The 14,953-nt window shown below is 53.5% G+C and overlaps 1 protein-coding gene across 1 annotated transcript; it reads right to left on the reverse strand.

The window, feature by feature from the left end:
* Positions 1 to 9,097: 9,097 nt before the first annotated feature.
* Positions 9,098 to 11,873, reverse strand: LOC136787363 (olfactory receptor 14C36-like). Its single transcript, XM_066984543.1, has 2 exons — positions 10,829 to 11,873; positions 9,098 to 9,323 (listed from the first exon to the last, which is right to left on the reverse strand). The coding sequence occupies exons 1-2, from the start codon at positions 11,842 to 11,844 to the stop codon at positions 9,098 to 9,100; spliced, it is 1,242 nt and encodes a 413-aa protein (XP_066840644.1). The 5' UTR covers positions 11,845 to 11,873.
* Positions 11,874 to 14,953: the final 3,080 nt, after the last annotated feature.

Raw genomic sequence — 14,953 nt, forward strand, 5'->3', positions numbered from 1 at the left:
ATGCTCCAGGGAGATCCTTGTGTGTCCAGGGAGACAGTCAGGTGCTGCAGGGAGCTGCTTGGGTGCTCCTGGTTGGTGCCTTCTTTTCCCCAGAGGTGCTGGGGTGCGCTGGACTGATAAAGGAGTGCTCCAGTGAGTGCATTTGTTCCTCAGTAAATCTGCTTGCATTCTCTGGGGAGATGGTTGAGAGGTATTCGGGTGCTTGAAGGATGTACCTTGGTTCCCTGGGGAGATGCTTAAGTACTCTTGGTATTTTCTTGACTTTTCTAAACAACCCTTTAGTGGTCTGGGACAATTTTTCAGTGCATCCGCAGTGAGATGCTTGAGTACTAGAAGGAGATGCCTGGGTCCACAAGGAAAATGCTGATGTTCCCTGGGGTGCCCACGGGGACATACTTGAATGACCTAAGGAGAGTCTTGTGCACCCCATGGAAGCTGTTGGGTGCCAAGGGAGGTGCTTCCCATCTCCAGTGAGATGTCTGTGTGCCCCAGGTGGTGTTATGGAGCCCTGGGGAGATGCTTGGGTTCTCCACTCAGATGTAGGAGTGTGGGTTTGAGATTCCTGGGTACTGCCATGAGGTGCTTGAGTGTTCCAGGGAGGTGCTTGGCTTCCCTGGGGAGATTTTTGGATAATACAAAGAGAGGCTTTGGTGTTCCAGTGAGGTGTTTAGGTGCCCTAAGGATATGCTTGAGAGCATCTCCTTCGTATACCAAACACCTCCCTGGGCAACCAGATCAACACCTGTAGGTGCCCAAGGACCTGCAAAGGCCACCCAAGAATATCTTTCAAGCAGCCAAGAATCTCCCTTCAGCAATGAAGCACCTCTCTGGAGAAACCACACATCGCCCTGGGTAAGCCAAACATCTCCCTGGGTACACAAGCATCTCCCTGGAGAATCCAAGCACCTTCCTGGAGCACCCAAGGAGTTCCTCAGGGTCTGTAAGCTTTTTCTCATGGTACACAAGCACCTCCTGGGACAACCAAGCACCTTGCTGGGGACCGGAATCACCTGCTTGTGAGTCAGAATTTCATCCAGAGTCACCCTAGAATCTCACAGGGGCAACCAAGCAGCTCTCTAAGGGACTCAGCAGCACAAGTGGAGCACTCCAGCACCTCCCTGCACCACACAAACTGCTCTCTGCAGTACCCAACCACCTCCTGGGGCTTCCGAGTGTCTTCTCAGAGGAACTGAACAGCTTCCTAGAGAGCCCAAGAATACTCCCAGGTCAAACAAGCTTCTCCCCAGAGCACATAAACATATCCCTGAGGCACACAAACACCTCTCTGGAGCATCCAAATTCTCCCCAGGTCACCCAAGCATCTCCCTGCAGCACACAAGCACCTCCCTGGAACACTCAAGCACCTCATGGCAGTACCCAAGAGTCTCCCCACTGCACTCCTACATCTGAGTGGAGAACCCAAGCATCTCCCCAGGGCTCCAAAACACCACCTGGGGCACACAAATATCTCACTGGAGGTGGGAAGCACCTCCCTTGGCACCCAAGAGCTTCCATGTGGTGCACAAGCACCTAGAAGGGTCATAATATGTCCCCGTGGGCACCCACGCATCGTGACAGGGCACATAAGCACCTCCTTGGAGATATCAGGCACCTACCTAGAGCATTCAAGAATCTACCCTAAATAAGAATATCCTTCAAGCACCCAAGCATCTCCATACTTCTATCTAATACCTTCTTGGAAGACCCAAGCACCTCTCTGTGGAAGAGTAGCATCAACCGTGGGCACCCAAGCATCTCCATGGGGCACCCAAGAAAATCCTTGCAGGACCCAAGCATCTCCACACAGCAATGAAGTACCTCCTTGGACAAACCTGACAAGCATCTCCCTGGGGAACACAAGCATTTTCCTGGAGGACCCAAGGATCCCTCTGGAATCCCCAAGCATTTTTCCAGGGCACACTAGCATCTCCTTGCTTGACCCAGACAACCTTCCTTGAGCGCATGAGAATCTCTCTGGAGCACCCAAGCATCTCCACAAAGCATCCATGCACTTTTGTGGGACACCCAGGTTCCTCCCATTGATGACAAAGCCAGTCCCTGGGGTGTGCAAGCAATCCCTTATGAACCCAAGAAATTCCCAGATCGCACAAGCGTCTCCCAGAGGCATCCAAATACATTCTGAGAACACCCAAGCATCTATCTGGAGCAATAACGCACTCACTGTGGCACCCAGGCGTGTCCCTGGAGCACCCAGACATGCCCCCGGGGCACCCAGGCATCTTCTTTGAGCATTGTAACATCTCCCCAGGACACACAAGCACCTCCTGGTACAAACAAAGATTGCCCTGGACACCCAAGTCTTGACACGGAACTCAGAACCGTCTCCCCAGGGTACACAAGCACCTCAAGGGATAGCCGAGATCCCCCATGGGGACCTCCAGCCCCTCCCCATGGTTCACTAAAACCTCCCTGGGGTACACAGATATGTCTCTGGGAACCGAACGCATCTCCACAGAGCATCCAAGGCTTTCTCTGGAGCACTAGGAACCTCCCTGGGGTATAAAAGCATTACGGGGGCACCCAAGAACCTCCCTAAGGCACATCTGTCCCCAGGCAGAGCTCCAGACACTCCAGCTGCTCATTGACAGGGAGGGCGATGCCCCCTCCTCGTGTCCTTAGCCTGTCCTTCCTAAAGAGTCCGTGTACCTTCCATTCCAACACGCCAGTCATGGGAGGCACCCCCCCACGTCTCCTCAGTGCCAGAGGTCATTTCATAGCAGCGGGCACAGATGGGGCTGAGGGACTCAGTGCGTTCTTCTTGCCTTAGTCTTTGCCAAAAAGCTCCCTCTCCTCTGAGCTCGGGGATATGGGAGAGAACCAGAAAACGGAAAGAAATTGTCGGTTGAGGTGAAAATTGTTGAAGAGGACAGAAAAGGAAGGGAGAATAATAACAACGGAATTGTACCAAGCAAGGACAGCCAGCAGCATCCTGGGCTGTGTGAGCCGGGAAAGGCCAGGGGATACAGGGAAGGGACGATCCAGAAGACGGCATCCAGATTTTGGGTCCCCAGGACAGGAGGGATGTCAGCAAGCTGCAGCGGGTTTGGCACAGGGCCCCCAAGATGCTCTGGAGCACTCTGCCTGTGAGGAGAGGCTGAGGGTGCTGGGCTTGTCCAGCCTGGAGAAGGGCAGGACGAGGGGGACCTCCTCTGGCTGTAGCTCTGAGGGGGTTGTGGAGGATGCAGAGCCAGGATCTTCAGCTGGGTTCAGGGTGGGAGGACAAAAGACAACAGCTGTGAAGCTGAAAGAGGAGAGCTTCAGGCTGGAGAGAAGGCAAAAAGCCTTTTCACCATGAGCTCAGCCAGGCGTCACCTGGAGGCTGTGCAGTCTCCATCTTTGCTGGTTTTGCAAAATGCAACAGGATCATGCCTTGAACAGCCTGTTCTGGCTGTGCTTGTGACAACTTGGGCTGCAGGCCTCCTGAGGTCCCTGCCAACATGCCTTGTGGTCCTTTGACCTCAGGCCCGATTTCTGCTGGCGACAGAGGAGATGCTGTGGGGCCTGAATCCTCCTGTGCTGTAGGGGACCATCTAAAGCCAGGCAGGTGAACTCCGTCTCTTCACCTGTCTGAAGGGAATGCATACTCTGTCCTGGCCCTAAAGGACAGCTGAGCATCGTTTCTACTTTTGCCACACTTTCCTTTCACCTGGAAAAATGAATATTGCATGCAGGTTCATGGCCCTGATTTCCTCCATCTGTGCAGCGAGGTCAAAATCTCAGTGTTACTTACTTTTCTGCAAAGACTGTGAATTGTCATGGACCTTGCATGGGCAGATAAGATTGGGGGTGGGGAGGGGGGGGCGGGTCACAGGGCTTTGTACAAGATGCAGAATGATCTTATTTAATGGTGTTGGCCTAACAATACTAGAAATGTTTTGAAATGCCAATAAAAATTAAAAAAAAAATAAAAGAAAACAAAACTAAACAGAAATAAAGGCAAACTTCTAAAGCATTGAGAGTTTATGATTGATGCACATTTCCGCTTTTACGATTTTTGTGATTTTGTTTTCCTTTGTTTTAATAGTTAATAATGGCCAGTGTTGATGATCTGAGACACACTGCCCAGCCTCCACCTGCAGCTCCTGAGGGCCTCCGGTCTCCCACAGGTCCTCTTGACAGCTCCCAGCCCCAGTCCAGAGGGGCCTCTGAACCTAGCAAGGTCTGCCTGGAAGGGTGAACAAACTATTCCAACATAGGAAAGAAAATAAAAATAAATACATAAAATTTAAAAAAGAGCGCATGTTCATCACCTCAAACACTCTGTCTGAAACAGTTCTTGTATGGCCATCCCTTGTGGAAGGTGACCGTCATTAGCTGCAGCTTGCACTGGGCACACAGCTGAGGAGAGTGTTTTACTGAACTGCATCACACTTAACTTTGGTTGGTTTTCAATGGGGAGCAATCCTTCTGTGCCTGCGTGCAGGCAGTTCTGTGGGGAAAAGGTCTGGGAGTTGGTGCAAAGGAGCTGTAACATGCAGCTGCAGCCCCGACTGGAGAAGTCTGATGGGAGGAGAAGTGCTGCAAGTCCCAGGTGGCTCCTGAGAGAAATGGTGGGGCTGGGGAGGTGAGGAGCAAGGTTGCCCACAGACTGTCTGGCCTCAAGGGACCGCTTTTCCAAGCTGACCAGGCCTCCTTAGGAGACCCTCTGGGTCAATAGCAAAGGGAGAGGGCAGGGAATCGAAATACATCAAGAAAGAATCCAACCTGAAGGGAAAACTCTCTTGTTATCAACTGTTCATTGAAATCTGCCTCATTCGCTACCCTCCCGAAATCTCCCCACTTAGATGTACAAGCCCTGAAGCCTTGAAGGAACTGCTGGGCAGAAGGAGGGCACAGGAGGGCTCTCTTCATTGTACTGAGCCCCAGGGTGTATTTGGTGCTGAGTCCGTGGACCTCTGGTCCTGAGAGGAGATAGCGCCGGGCGCACAAGAAGGGAAGGCCAGAAGAAATGCTGAAGTTTCTGGGAGTGTTAATTGGTCCCACTGGGGGCCATTACCACCACAGCTCCCCCACGGACCTGTTAGAGAAGGAAATGGGAGGCAGTGACGACAGGCAGGCAAAGGCAAAGTAAAGGTGGCCCTGATGCCGAGCAAAACCTTCATGTGTTTTATCAAAGCAAACACCAAGGCCTGACACCCAGCTCTGGGAAGAGAGCTTCTGTCCCTCATGCTGCTCTTCAAGGGGCAGTGGGATCTGGGCTGTGTGATGGCAGCTAAAGGACAACAGTACAACACCAGTGCACAGGGCTGCAGGGAGGCCACATGGTTTCAGTGCCAGGAGCACAATGTGTCGTCTCCTGGGTCCCAGTGGCAGACAGCAGTCAGAGCCAAGGGGACAAAGACCTCTGCTCTGTCAGGGCCTTCCAGCCCTGGCAGTGCCCTTGGACGTCTCCCCACAGGTTGTCCTATCCTGCCCCATGCCTGAACCATTTTCCCTGCAGCCTGGGGACATCCAACCTGCTTCCCCACCGCAGCATCTCCCTACCCATACTAGGAACTGCTTGTGCTCACTGTCTTTGACTTGAAACACAAAGCCATGGGCTGATCCAGGCTCCCTGGCAGTCACCACAGCACTGCCCTTGGAGTGCCATTTCTTTCTGCTCATCACCATGCTGGACCTCCAAAACAGCAGATTGTGGTGGCTTTCCTTTCTCACGTTCTTTCTCCCTACCCAAAATGGGCCATCATCTCTGAAAGCAGATTTCCAGCTCTCAGGAGCTCCTACAAGAGTGCCCTGAGCCTGAGCTTCAGCAGGCCTAGGAAGCGCAGGGCTCTCAGCCTCCACACGCATGACCCCTAGCCCTGTCTTGGCACACCTCCTGTGAACCCTCTCCATTCCTCACTATTCCTTCAGAAAAGGAGCCTCATACTGGGAAAGACTCTTCCAGTTAGGGCCACACCAGTGTGCAGTCATGGAAGATGAGAAGTGCCTTGCCTGGGTGGACACACTCCTCCTAGTGCAGCCCAGCGTGGACATGACCATATCCGTGTTTAGCACTGCTGGCTAATATGGCATTCCTGGTTGTGCCCAGGCTCTTTTCCTCCTGGTTGCTCTTCCTGCAGTCCGGTCCAAGCCTGCTGTCATGTATGGAGCTGTTCTGCCCCTGATGCAGAGCATCACAAGGTGAGAAAGAGAGGGTCTCTTCTCCTTGGAAAATGCAATGACATTTATTCACCAAATCCAAGAGTTTCACAAGAAACTGCCCATCCTGAAATGTACCGCAACGGAACCTGGTCATGGAAGTCATCTTCAAGCATGTAGAGGATATGTTGATCAGGAGTAGTCAGCATGGATTCCCCAAGGAGAAATCACGCCTAACCAACCTGATAGCCTTCTATGATGAGTCGACTAGCTGGGCAGATGAGGGGTGAGCAGTGAATGTGGTGTTCCTTGATTTCAGAAAGGCTTTTGACACTGTTTCCCATAACATCCTCATAGACAAGCTCAGGAAGCATGGCCTACCTGAGTGGACAGTGAGGTGGATTGATAATTGGGTGGATGGCAGAGCTCGGAGGGTTGTGCTCAGTGGTGTGGAGTCTAGTTGGAGGCCTGTAGCTACTGGTGTCCCCCAGGGGTCAGTACTGGGTCCAGTCTTGTTCAGCTTATTCACCAATGACCTCCTTTTCTTTTGGCTCTATATCAGGATCTGCCTTTGTCCCAGCAGCTGCGGTGCCTTGCAAGGGGCTGGGGCTGCGGTGGCCATGCCCGAGCTCTGCAGCACCCTGTGGCAAGGCAACCTTGAGCGTGGTTGCCACGAGCCCTGCCTGCCCTCCTCCTGCCACGCTCCGTCAGGCGGCTGCAGCAGAGGGGAGCATAAGTTTCACAATATGCCTATACATATTCATAACCTGTCCCCGCTTCGTATTAAAATTAGTTCCAAGGAGTCATTTCCATAAACTCCTCCCATCTGCGCTTGCGCAGTGCATTCTGGTGGTGGTCGTCGGGGGTCGTGGGGATGAAGATTGATGACTCTTCCTCATCACCGCTAGTTGACCTCTTGTCTCTGCGCAGACTCAGTTGCTTCTTGGATCTTGTCCATCCACAGGACCAGTTTCTACCAGTTTCTTAAGATAGGCTCACACTCTTATTAAGAGACTGACCTTGGTAAAGGGGCCCAAGGCTTCTTGCTTTAATTAATTTGCACAAGCACCATAGTTAGTAAAGACACTAAGTAGGATCCTAGTTTCATGCCGTCAGCACTCTATCTCTACTTGATAAGATTCCCCTAACTCCCTCTCTCACCAGCAACTGCGGTGCCTTGCAAGGGGCTGGGGCTGTGGTGGCCATGCCCAAGCTCTGCAGCAGCCTGTGGAAAGGCAAGCGTGAGCGTGGTTGCCACGAGCCCTGCCTGCCCTCCTCCTGCCACACTCCGTCAGGTGGCTGCAGCAGAGGGGACCCACAGCCAACCCCTGGCTGCTCTCTGCCACCCGCCTCTCCAGTGCCATCCCTGCTGCCTTGGGTGCTCTGTGACGCGCTGGGTGACCTCACAAGGCCTGCCGGCCAGCACATCTCCTGCAGGTCAACCAGGCCGCACAGCGGCAGGGACCTCACCACCGCCCTTCCAGCCTCCTCCCCTCCCCTCGGCCACGGCCTTGTCTCTGCTGGCAGGAGCGGCCTTGGGAGGCGCTTCCTGGCCTCCTCTCGATAGCAAGCTGAAAGGAAAAATGGTCTCTTCCTTGACAGAACAATGGCATCAAATTTGAAAAGCTTCATTGGCAGGTAGGTGAAACCTTTACTAGGTTTTGTTAGATAGAAGGAAGTTTAGAAACTTTCATCCCTGATGTTACCTTACTCACTAATTAGTCAGCTTTATCTATAAGAGCCTCCAGACTTGTATCTCAGAATGAGGGCAAGCCGACCCAGGCCTAGAGGATGTGTCAGAAGATTAGGCGAGGAACTCATGCTATGCGTATATCCTTGGATGTGTAAGCAACTAAGCTTTGTATGCATGCCTAAGATGAAAGAAGAAGAGAAGAAAGATTTAGATGGCTTGAGCATGGACAAGAACTGGATTCAACTAACGAACATAGTGAGGAAGACTACCGATGACCACCAGAGACCCCTGAAAGACCACCAGTGGAAACAAATGTGCATGGGTCAGAGACATTTACTGATTTTAATGAGTTACAGGAAATAGCATGAATATGTTTTGGGGAAATCTGATTAACATGTATGTTTTGATTGTATATAACCCCTATAGCTCAAACAGTTCTGTAAGCACACTAGGTGGAGTGATCCCCACTAAGTCCAGCACCTCAGTAAAAGAACGCCTGCTATCTATAACTCAAAACTGAGTCTTAGAGAGCTCCTTTGACTGGCTTTTATAGTATCACCCTCGCCTCCTGCCAGCTGCAGGAGGCAGCCCTTTCCCCTGCCCAGCAGGATGGCAGTGCCAGGGCAGGACATGGGAGAGTTAGGCCCTGTAGCGCCCATGCAGAACGCTTGTGGCAAAGTGGGAGCTGAGATTGGGCTCTGTGGTGCAGAGGAGGCCCCATGTAGAAAAGATGAGGTTAAACAGCAACTTTGCAGGGGGGGTCTCCAGCTTGGTTTTGCACGGGAGGCTTCTGGCCACAAAGGGGCAAGGGATGGGTCAGCCACAACTTCTCTGGGCAACCTGTTCCGTTGACCACCACCCCCAAAGGAAAGAATATCTTCCTTATACCTTATTTTAAAGTACCCTCTTTTGGCTTTAAAACATTACCTAAAGGCCCCCTTTAGGTACTGGAAGGCTGCTATAGGGTCTCTCCAGGCTGAAGAGAACCAGCTTTCTCAGCCAGTCTTCATTGAAAAGGTGCCCCAGCCCCTCTGTCATGTTTTTGGCCTCTTCTAGACTCCTTCGAATACTTCCATGTCCTTCTTGAGTTCGGGGCCCCAGAGCTGAATGCAGTAATCCAGGAGGGGTCTCCCGAGAGCGGAGTGGAAGGACAGAATCACCTCTCTCAAGCTTTGGGCCAAACTTCTTTGATGCAGCCCAGAATACAGTTGGCTTTCTGGGCTGCAAACTCACATTGCCGGCACAGGTTGAGCTTCTCATCCACCAACACCCCAGGTCCTTCTCCTCAGAGCTGCTCTCTACCTATTCTCCCCCCAGCCGGTATTTGTGCTTGCGGTTGCCCCAATCCAGTTGCAGGACCTTGCACTTGGCCTTTGGGAACCTCATGAGGTTCTCACAGGAAAATCTCTCAAGTCTGTCCAGGTCCATCTGCATATCATCCCTTCCCTCCAGTGTAGCGACTGCACCACCCAGCTTGGTGTCATCAGCATACTCGCTCAGATTGCACTCACTCACACTGTCCGTGTCACTGACAAAGTGTTAAAACAGTGCTGGTCCCAATACTGGCCCCTGAGGAACACCGCTCTACTGACCTCCAGTTGGACATTGAGCTGTAGACTCCAGCTCCTTGAGGGTGACCATCCAGCCACTTCCTTACCCACCAGGTGATCCATCCATCACATCCACGTCTCTCCAATTGAGAGACAAGGATATGGTGTGGGACAGCGTCAAATGATTTGCACAAGTCAAGGTTCATGACGTGAGTTGCTCTTCCCCTCTCCACCAATGCTGTAAGCCCATTGTAGAAGGCCACCAGATTTGTAAGGCACGATCTGCCCTTAGTGAAGCCATGTTGGCTGTCACCAAGAGCCTCCAGTTTGCTGTCGCCACCAGTCCAGAAGGCAGGGTAGCGTGATATGTCAGAGAGAGGCATTTGCAATGAACGTGTGCAAGGAGGGTGACAGAAATCTCATGGGAACACTGGGGGTAATTACTGGAGTTCTGCACAGAGAAATGTCAGGGCTCTGTGAGGTGCCCACATCCGAGCTGGCCTCACGTACTGCTCATACACACTGGGCTCTTCAGAGACACGGGTCCCTGCCTTGCACACACACAGGCAGTGCACTGCACACTTGCAGGGTCCCTCTGGCTCCTGCAGCCACTGCCAGAGGCTGGAAGGCACCTCAGCCCTGCGGTGCATTGCCCTGCTCTGCCCTCCGCTGAGATGCCCCAAGGCACGAGGAATGGGCACAGGGATCTCGGAGGTGCAAGGAAGCACATCTCAGAGCTGCGTTCAGGTCTTGCACTTTGGACTAGATGATCTCTGAAGGTGCATTCCACCGGGCCTGTTCTGTGCTATTCAGGCAGATGCCCCGTGGTTGTTACTCTCAGGATGAAGGGACCTGAAGACACTCTGCCCCACTGGTCTTCATGACACCCCTAGGGATAGCTGATGGCCTTTGTGCTCGCTCTTGTTCCTCTCTCCATGTGCGTACGTTGTGCCTGCAGGTAGCAGCAGCAGCAAAGGGTTTCTGTTCCCATGTCTCCCTTGGGGGAGGCCAGCTGTGTCACCCAAGTGCCCAATGCCTGTCCCTGCCTGCGGTCCCAGCATGGCCACACAGCAGTACTGGCACCAAGCTGCAGGAGCAGCCAGGCCTTACACCGCCAGCAGGGCTCAGCAGGAGAGGGTGGCAGTGGCAGGAGAGCAGCTCTGCATGGACCCAGTGCTGGTGCTCCCGGGCTGGACTGCTGGGCCGCGACTCTTTTCCCCTCCACCTCTGCACACAGGAACTGTCCGTGCAGCTACAGTAAAGGCCCTGGAGGAACGATATAAGAAAAAAATGTTACTTTATTTGGTTTAAATGGAAAACCAAAATGAAGAATATTATTTCTAAGTGAACAAAATTACTCAGAATATTAGTGGAAAGTACCAGCAACACAAGAAAAAAGGGCAGGCATGGCCTATCGTGAGTAACGTTTTCAGGTGTTTTCAGAAGAAGAGAGGCAAGAATGTTTATTGGTTATGAAAAACACCTGGTCATCAGTGTCCATATGGCATTCTTGAGCTCCTGGTTCCTCATGCTGTAGATGAGGGGGTTCACTGCTGGAGGCACCACTGCATACAGGACTGCCAGCACCAGGTCCAGGGATGGGGAGGATATGGAGGGGGGCTTCAGTTGGGCAAACATGATGGTGCTCATAAAGAGGGAGACCACAGCCAGGTGAGGGAGGCACGTGGAAAAGGCTTTGTGCCATCCCTGCTGGGACGGGATCTTCAGCACGGCCCTGAAGATCTGCACATATGACAGAGCAATGAAAATGAAACAACTCCCAAATAGAAAAGCAGTAACCACAAGAACTTGAACTTCCCTTAGGTAGGAGTCTGAGCAGGAGAGCTTGAGGATCTGGGGGATTTCACAGAAGAACTGGTTGAGGGAATTGCCACAGCAGAGAGGCAGTGAAAATGTATTGGCAGTGTGCAGCACAGCGTGGAGAAAGCCACTGCCCCAGGCAGCTGCTGCCATGGTGGCACAGGCTCTGGTGCCCAGGAGGGTCTCATAGTGCAGGGGCTGGCAGATGGCGATGTAGCGGTCGTAGGCCATGATGGTGAGAAGAGATAATTCTGCTGAAATCAAAAAGACTAGCAAAAAGAGCTGTACAGCACATCCTGGGTAGGAAATGGCCCTGGTGTCCCAGAGGAAATTGGCCATGGCTTTGGGGGCAGAAGTGGAGATGGAGCCCAGGTCGAGGAGGGCGAGGTTGAGGAGGAAGAAGTACATGGGGGTGTGGAGGCGGTGGTCGCAGGCTACGACTGTGATGATGACCCCGTTGCCCAGGAGTGCAGCCAGGTAGATGCCCAGGAAGAGCGCGAAGTGCAGGAGCTGCAGCTCCCGCGTGTCTGCGAATGCCAGGAGGAGGAACTCGGTGATGGAGCTGCTGTTACACATTTCTTGCCTCGGAGAAAGGGAGCCTGTCCAAACGAAGGAAAGACTGTGGAAATTTAATGCAAAATCCATTGCTTGTCTCAACATACACCACACAAAAAACATACTGCCTTATGCATTTCAGGATGATGTTTCTGCTGCTCCTTGTCTTTTCTCTGGTTGGTGCTCTGACAATGCCACAAGAAGCAGGGGGCTGTGCTGTGGGCTGTGCAGCAGTCAGTCCTGGTCTACAGCAGCAGGTAAAAGGGAACCTGGATTGATCTGAGAAGTCCACAGGCCAGGGACAAGTCCCTGCTGCAGGACATGAGGGGAAGGTCAAATAATTCCCTAAGAAACAACAAAGGTGATATCAGTACCGTCTGTATGCTGAGGTGTGTGAGGTGCCTCAGAGCAGCAGCAATGCTCAAGGAGCCTTAGTCTCTAGTACAGATGTTCCTACTCCATTACCATCCTTCTGCCTCAGCACATGGGCAGGAAAACGAAGCAGATTCTAAAAGTGCACTGCCTTCAGGTAGCTCCTGGTGGGCATTTCTGCTGTGCAGTGCCCTGGGGAGGTGTGGGGCTGTGAGCAGCCTGCCCCAGGCAGCAGGCTCTGGGCAGCAGCAGGAACCTGCCCTGCCATGCCGTGCCGTGCCGTGCCAGGGGGGCTCCTTCCAGCCGCAGCTTCTCCCCGCAGCCCCTGGGCAGCTCCCCGGGCAGGCTGAGTGCTGAGCCTGGCAGGCGGCAGAGGCCCTGCCCCGCCACACAGCCCCTGGGGCACAGCAGGGACCCTGCTCTGCACCACAGCCCTGGGCACCCCTGCCTGCACCCCCGGCTGTACAGCCTGCAGCCGGCCCCAAGACAAGGGAGCCCTCGGGCCCTGCACGCTCACCCTGCAGCACACAAGCCCTGCGTGCCCTTCAACTCCAACACCGAGCGTCCTCCTGACAGCTGCCATCGCCTGAGGGCTGTGCCAGCTCCAGGAGAGCCTGGCAGGGTGCGCAGCGGCATTGCCCTGCACCCAGACACTTACCGTGGGGAGGTGGCTGTGAGGATTTCTCCCTCTGCCAGCTCTCCCCTGCCTTTCTATGCCAGGCTGCCCTGAACCTCTCTCCCCCTCCTCTCCTCTCCCCATGCCAGCTGCACGCAGTGTCCCCAGCCCTGCTGCGCCTGGCACAGGAGCTGCTCGTGGGTGGCTGAAGCAGCTTCTCAAGTAGTCCAAGTCTGATGCAAACTGCAAAGCCTCTCCCAGTGTTAACGGTGCCACTGAGGGACATTACTGACAAAGCCTCCCCATGGACTTGTTAGAGCAGAAAAGTGCAGGCAGTAATGATGGGGAGACCAAGGCCCAGGAAAGGTGGCCCTGGTGCTGAGGAAACCTTGATGTGTCCCATGAAGTCCAACAGTCGGGCCCTGACCCCAGCCTCTGGGAAGGGAGATCCTGTCCTTCCAGCGGGGTTTAGGGCTCTTTCTGGGTCAGTGCACAGTGGGTAAGGGCAGTGCCAAGTACAAGGCTACAGGAGGACATCTCCTAGGCTCCTGGAGGGGGAGGAGGAGGCATTGAGACCCTAATGCTGTAAGGATGAGGTGTCTCCTCATAGGCCTCACTGACAGAGACAAGAGCCAGAGCACAGCAGACAAAGCTGTTGGCTCTGTCGGGGGCTTTCATCTTCCAAAGGATCCTTGACAATAACCATCACAGGCTGTGCTGTGCTGTTGCCTGTCTGCACCTGTTTCCCTGCAGGACTTAGATACCCACCTTGCTTCCCCACCTTGCTCTCACCTGAGCACCTCCCTGCCTTGACTGATGTCTCTCCATCTGCCCTCAGTAATCCATGAAACACAAAGCCAGGGCACTGATCCTGACACCCTCTGCATGACGTCTTGCACCACAGCTCTGCTCTTCAAGAAGCATTTCACCTCATACCCCCATCTCACCACCCTGAATCTGAATTTTTTTGATGTCCTTTCTTTCCCATGTTCTTTCATACAAAGAGGAAAAACTCCACCATCACTGCAACCACCCCTCGAGCAGTCTCAGCCTACTTCTCTACTGCCCAGAGCCTGCACGACACAGGGCCAAAGAAGCCCAGGTCCCTCAGCCTGGGCCACCCTGCTCCAGAGGTAGCCACAGCAGCACTGAGTCGAGAGGGACGATAACCCAAGTGGTCTGGGTGGCCCCCGCTGCCTCTAGTGCAGCCCCGTAAGGAGCTGGCCTTGCTCCCTCTCAGCATGTCCCACTGGCTCCTATGGTGTCCTCGTAGCACCCACGCCTTCTCCTCAGGGTCCCCCCTCAGCTGCTCACGTCCAGCCCTGCCCTCATGGATGCAGGTATTCTGCCCCACGTGCAGCACTGGCCACATCTCCTTGCCACCTGCAGGGGGTTTCTGCTGGCTGAAGGCTGGACATTCCCAAGGTCCCCCTGCCCTGAAGCTCCCTTTTGTCTCCTGTTCATGGTTGGGTGCCGATGGCTCACCCTGATGGTGGTGACTCTCACACGATAACAGCGTGAGGAGTGTCAGGACTCTACAGGCACTAAGGGAGGTACTTGTTTAGTGGAATTTCTGACCCACGCAAAAATTACCATGAGAACCATCTCTGAAACACCCAATGACACTACAAAGCAAGCAAAGCCAGGACCAGAGGGAATGTGTGTTGGGCTTTTTGTATGCTAGGATATTTTCTAGGAAAATATATACCTGTACAAACACACATAAAAAATGGATCCCTTCAGCACGAGGAGCAATGGTTTGAATCCCAAAGAAGGGTAGATATAGATGAGGTATGAGGAAGAAATTCTTTTCTGATCAGGGTGGTGACTCCTAGGAAGAGGTTGCCCAGGGAAACTGTGGATGCCCCATCCCAGAAAGTGTTCAAGGGCAGGTTGGATGGGGCTTTGAGCAAGCTCGTCTAGTGGAAGGTGTCCCTGCCCGTGGAAGGAGGGGTGGAATTAGATGACCTGGCACTTCCCTTCCAAGCCAGTCCATTTTATCAGTTGATGCTCAAACATCAACCATCTCCCTGCACCCCTCCTCTCTGCAGGGAGGGGGACCATATCCCAAAGGAATCCTCCAAGCAGGTCCCTCAGCAGGCCCAAGGCTGCTCACCTCAAGTCCTCTGCTTTGCCTTGTGCTAAAGAAGGGCAATGGAGCTGGTGAATGCTCAGCAGAAGTGCTGAGACACAAAGCTGGCCAAGCAAACCCAGACACAAGGACAAGACACAAACCAGGAGGAT

This window comes from Anser cygnoides, chromosome 29, assembly GCF_040182565.1.
Source record: "Anser cygnoides isolate HZ-2024a breed goose chromosome 29, Taihu_goose_T2T_genome, whole genome shotgun sequence".
Classification (NCBI taxonomy): Eukaryota; Metazoa; Chordata; class Aves; order Anseriformes; family Anatidae; genus Anser; species Anser cygnoides.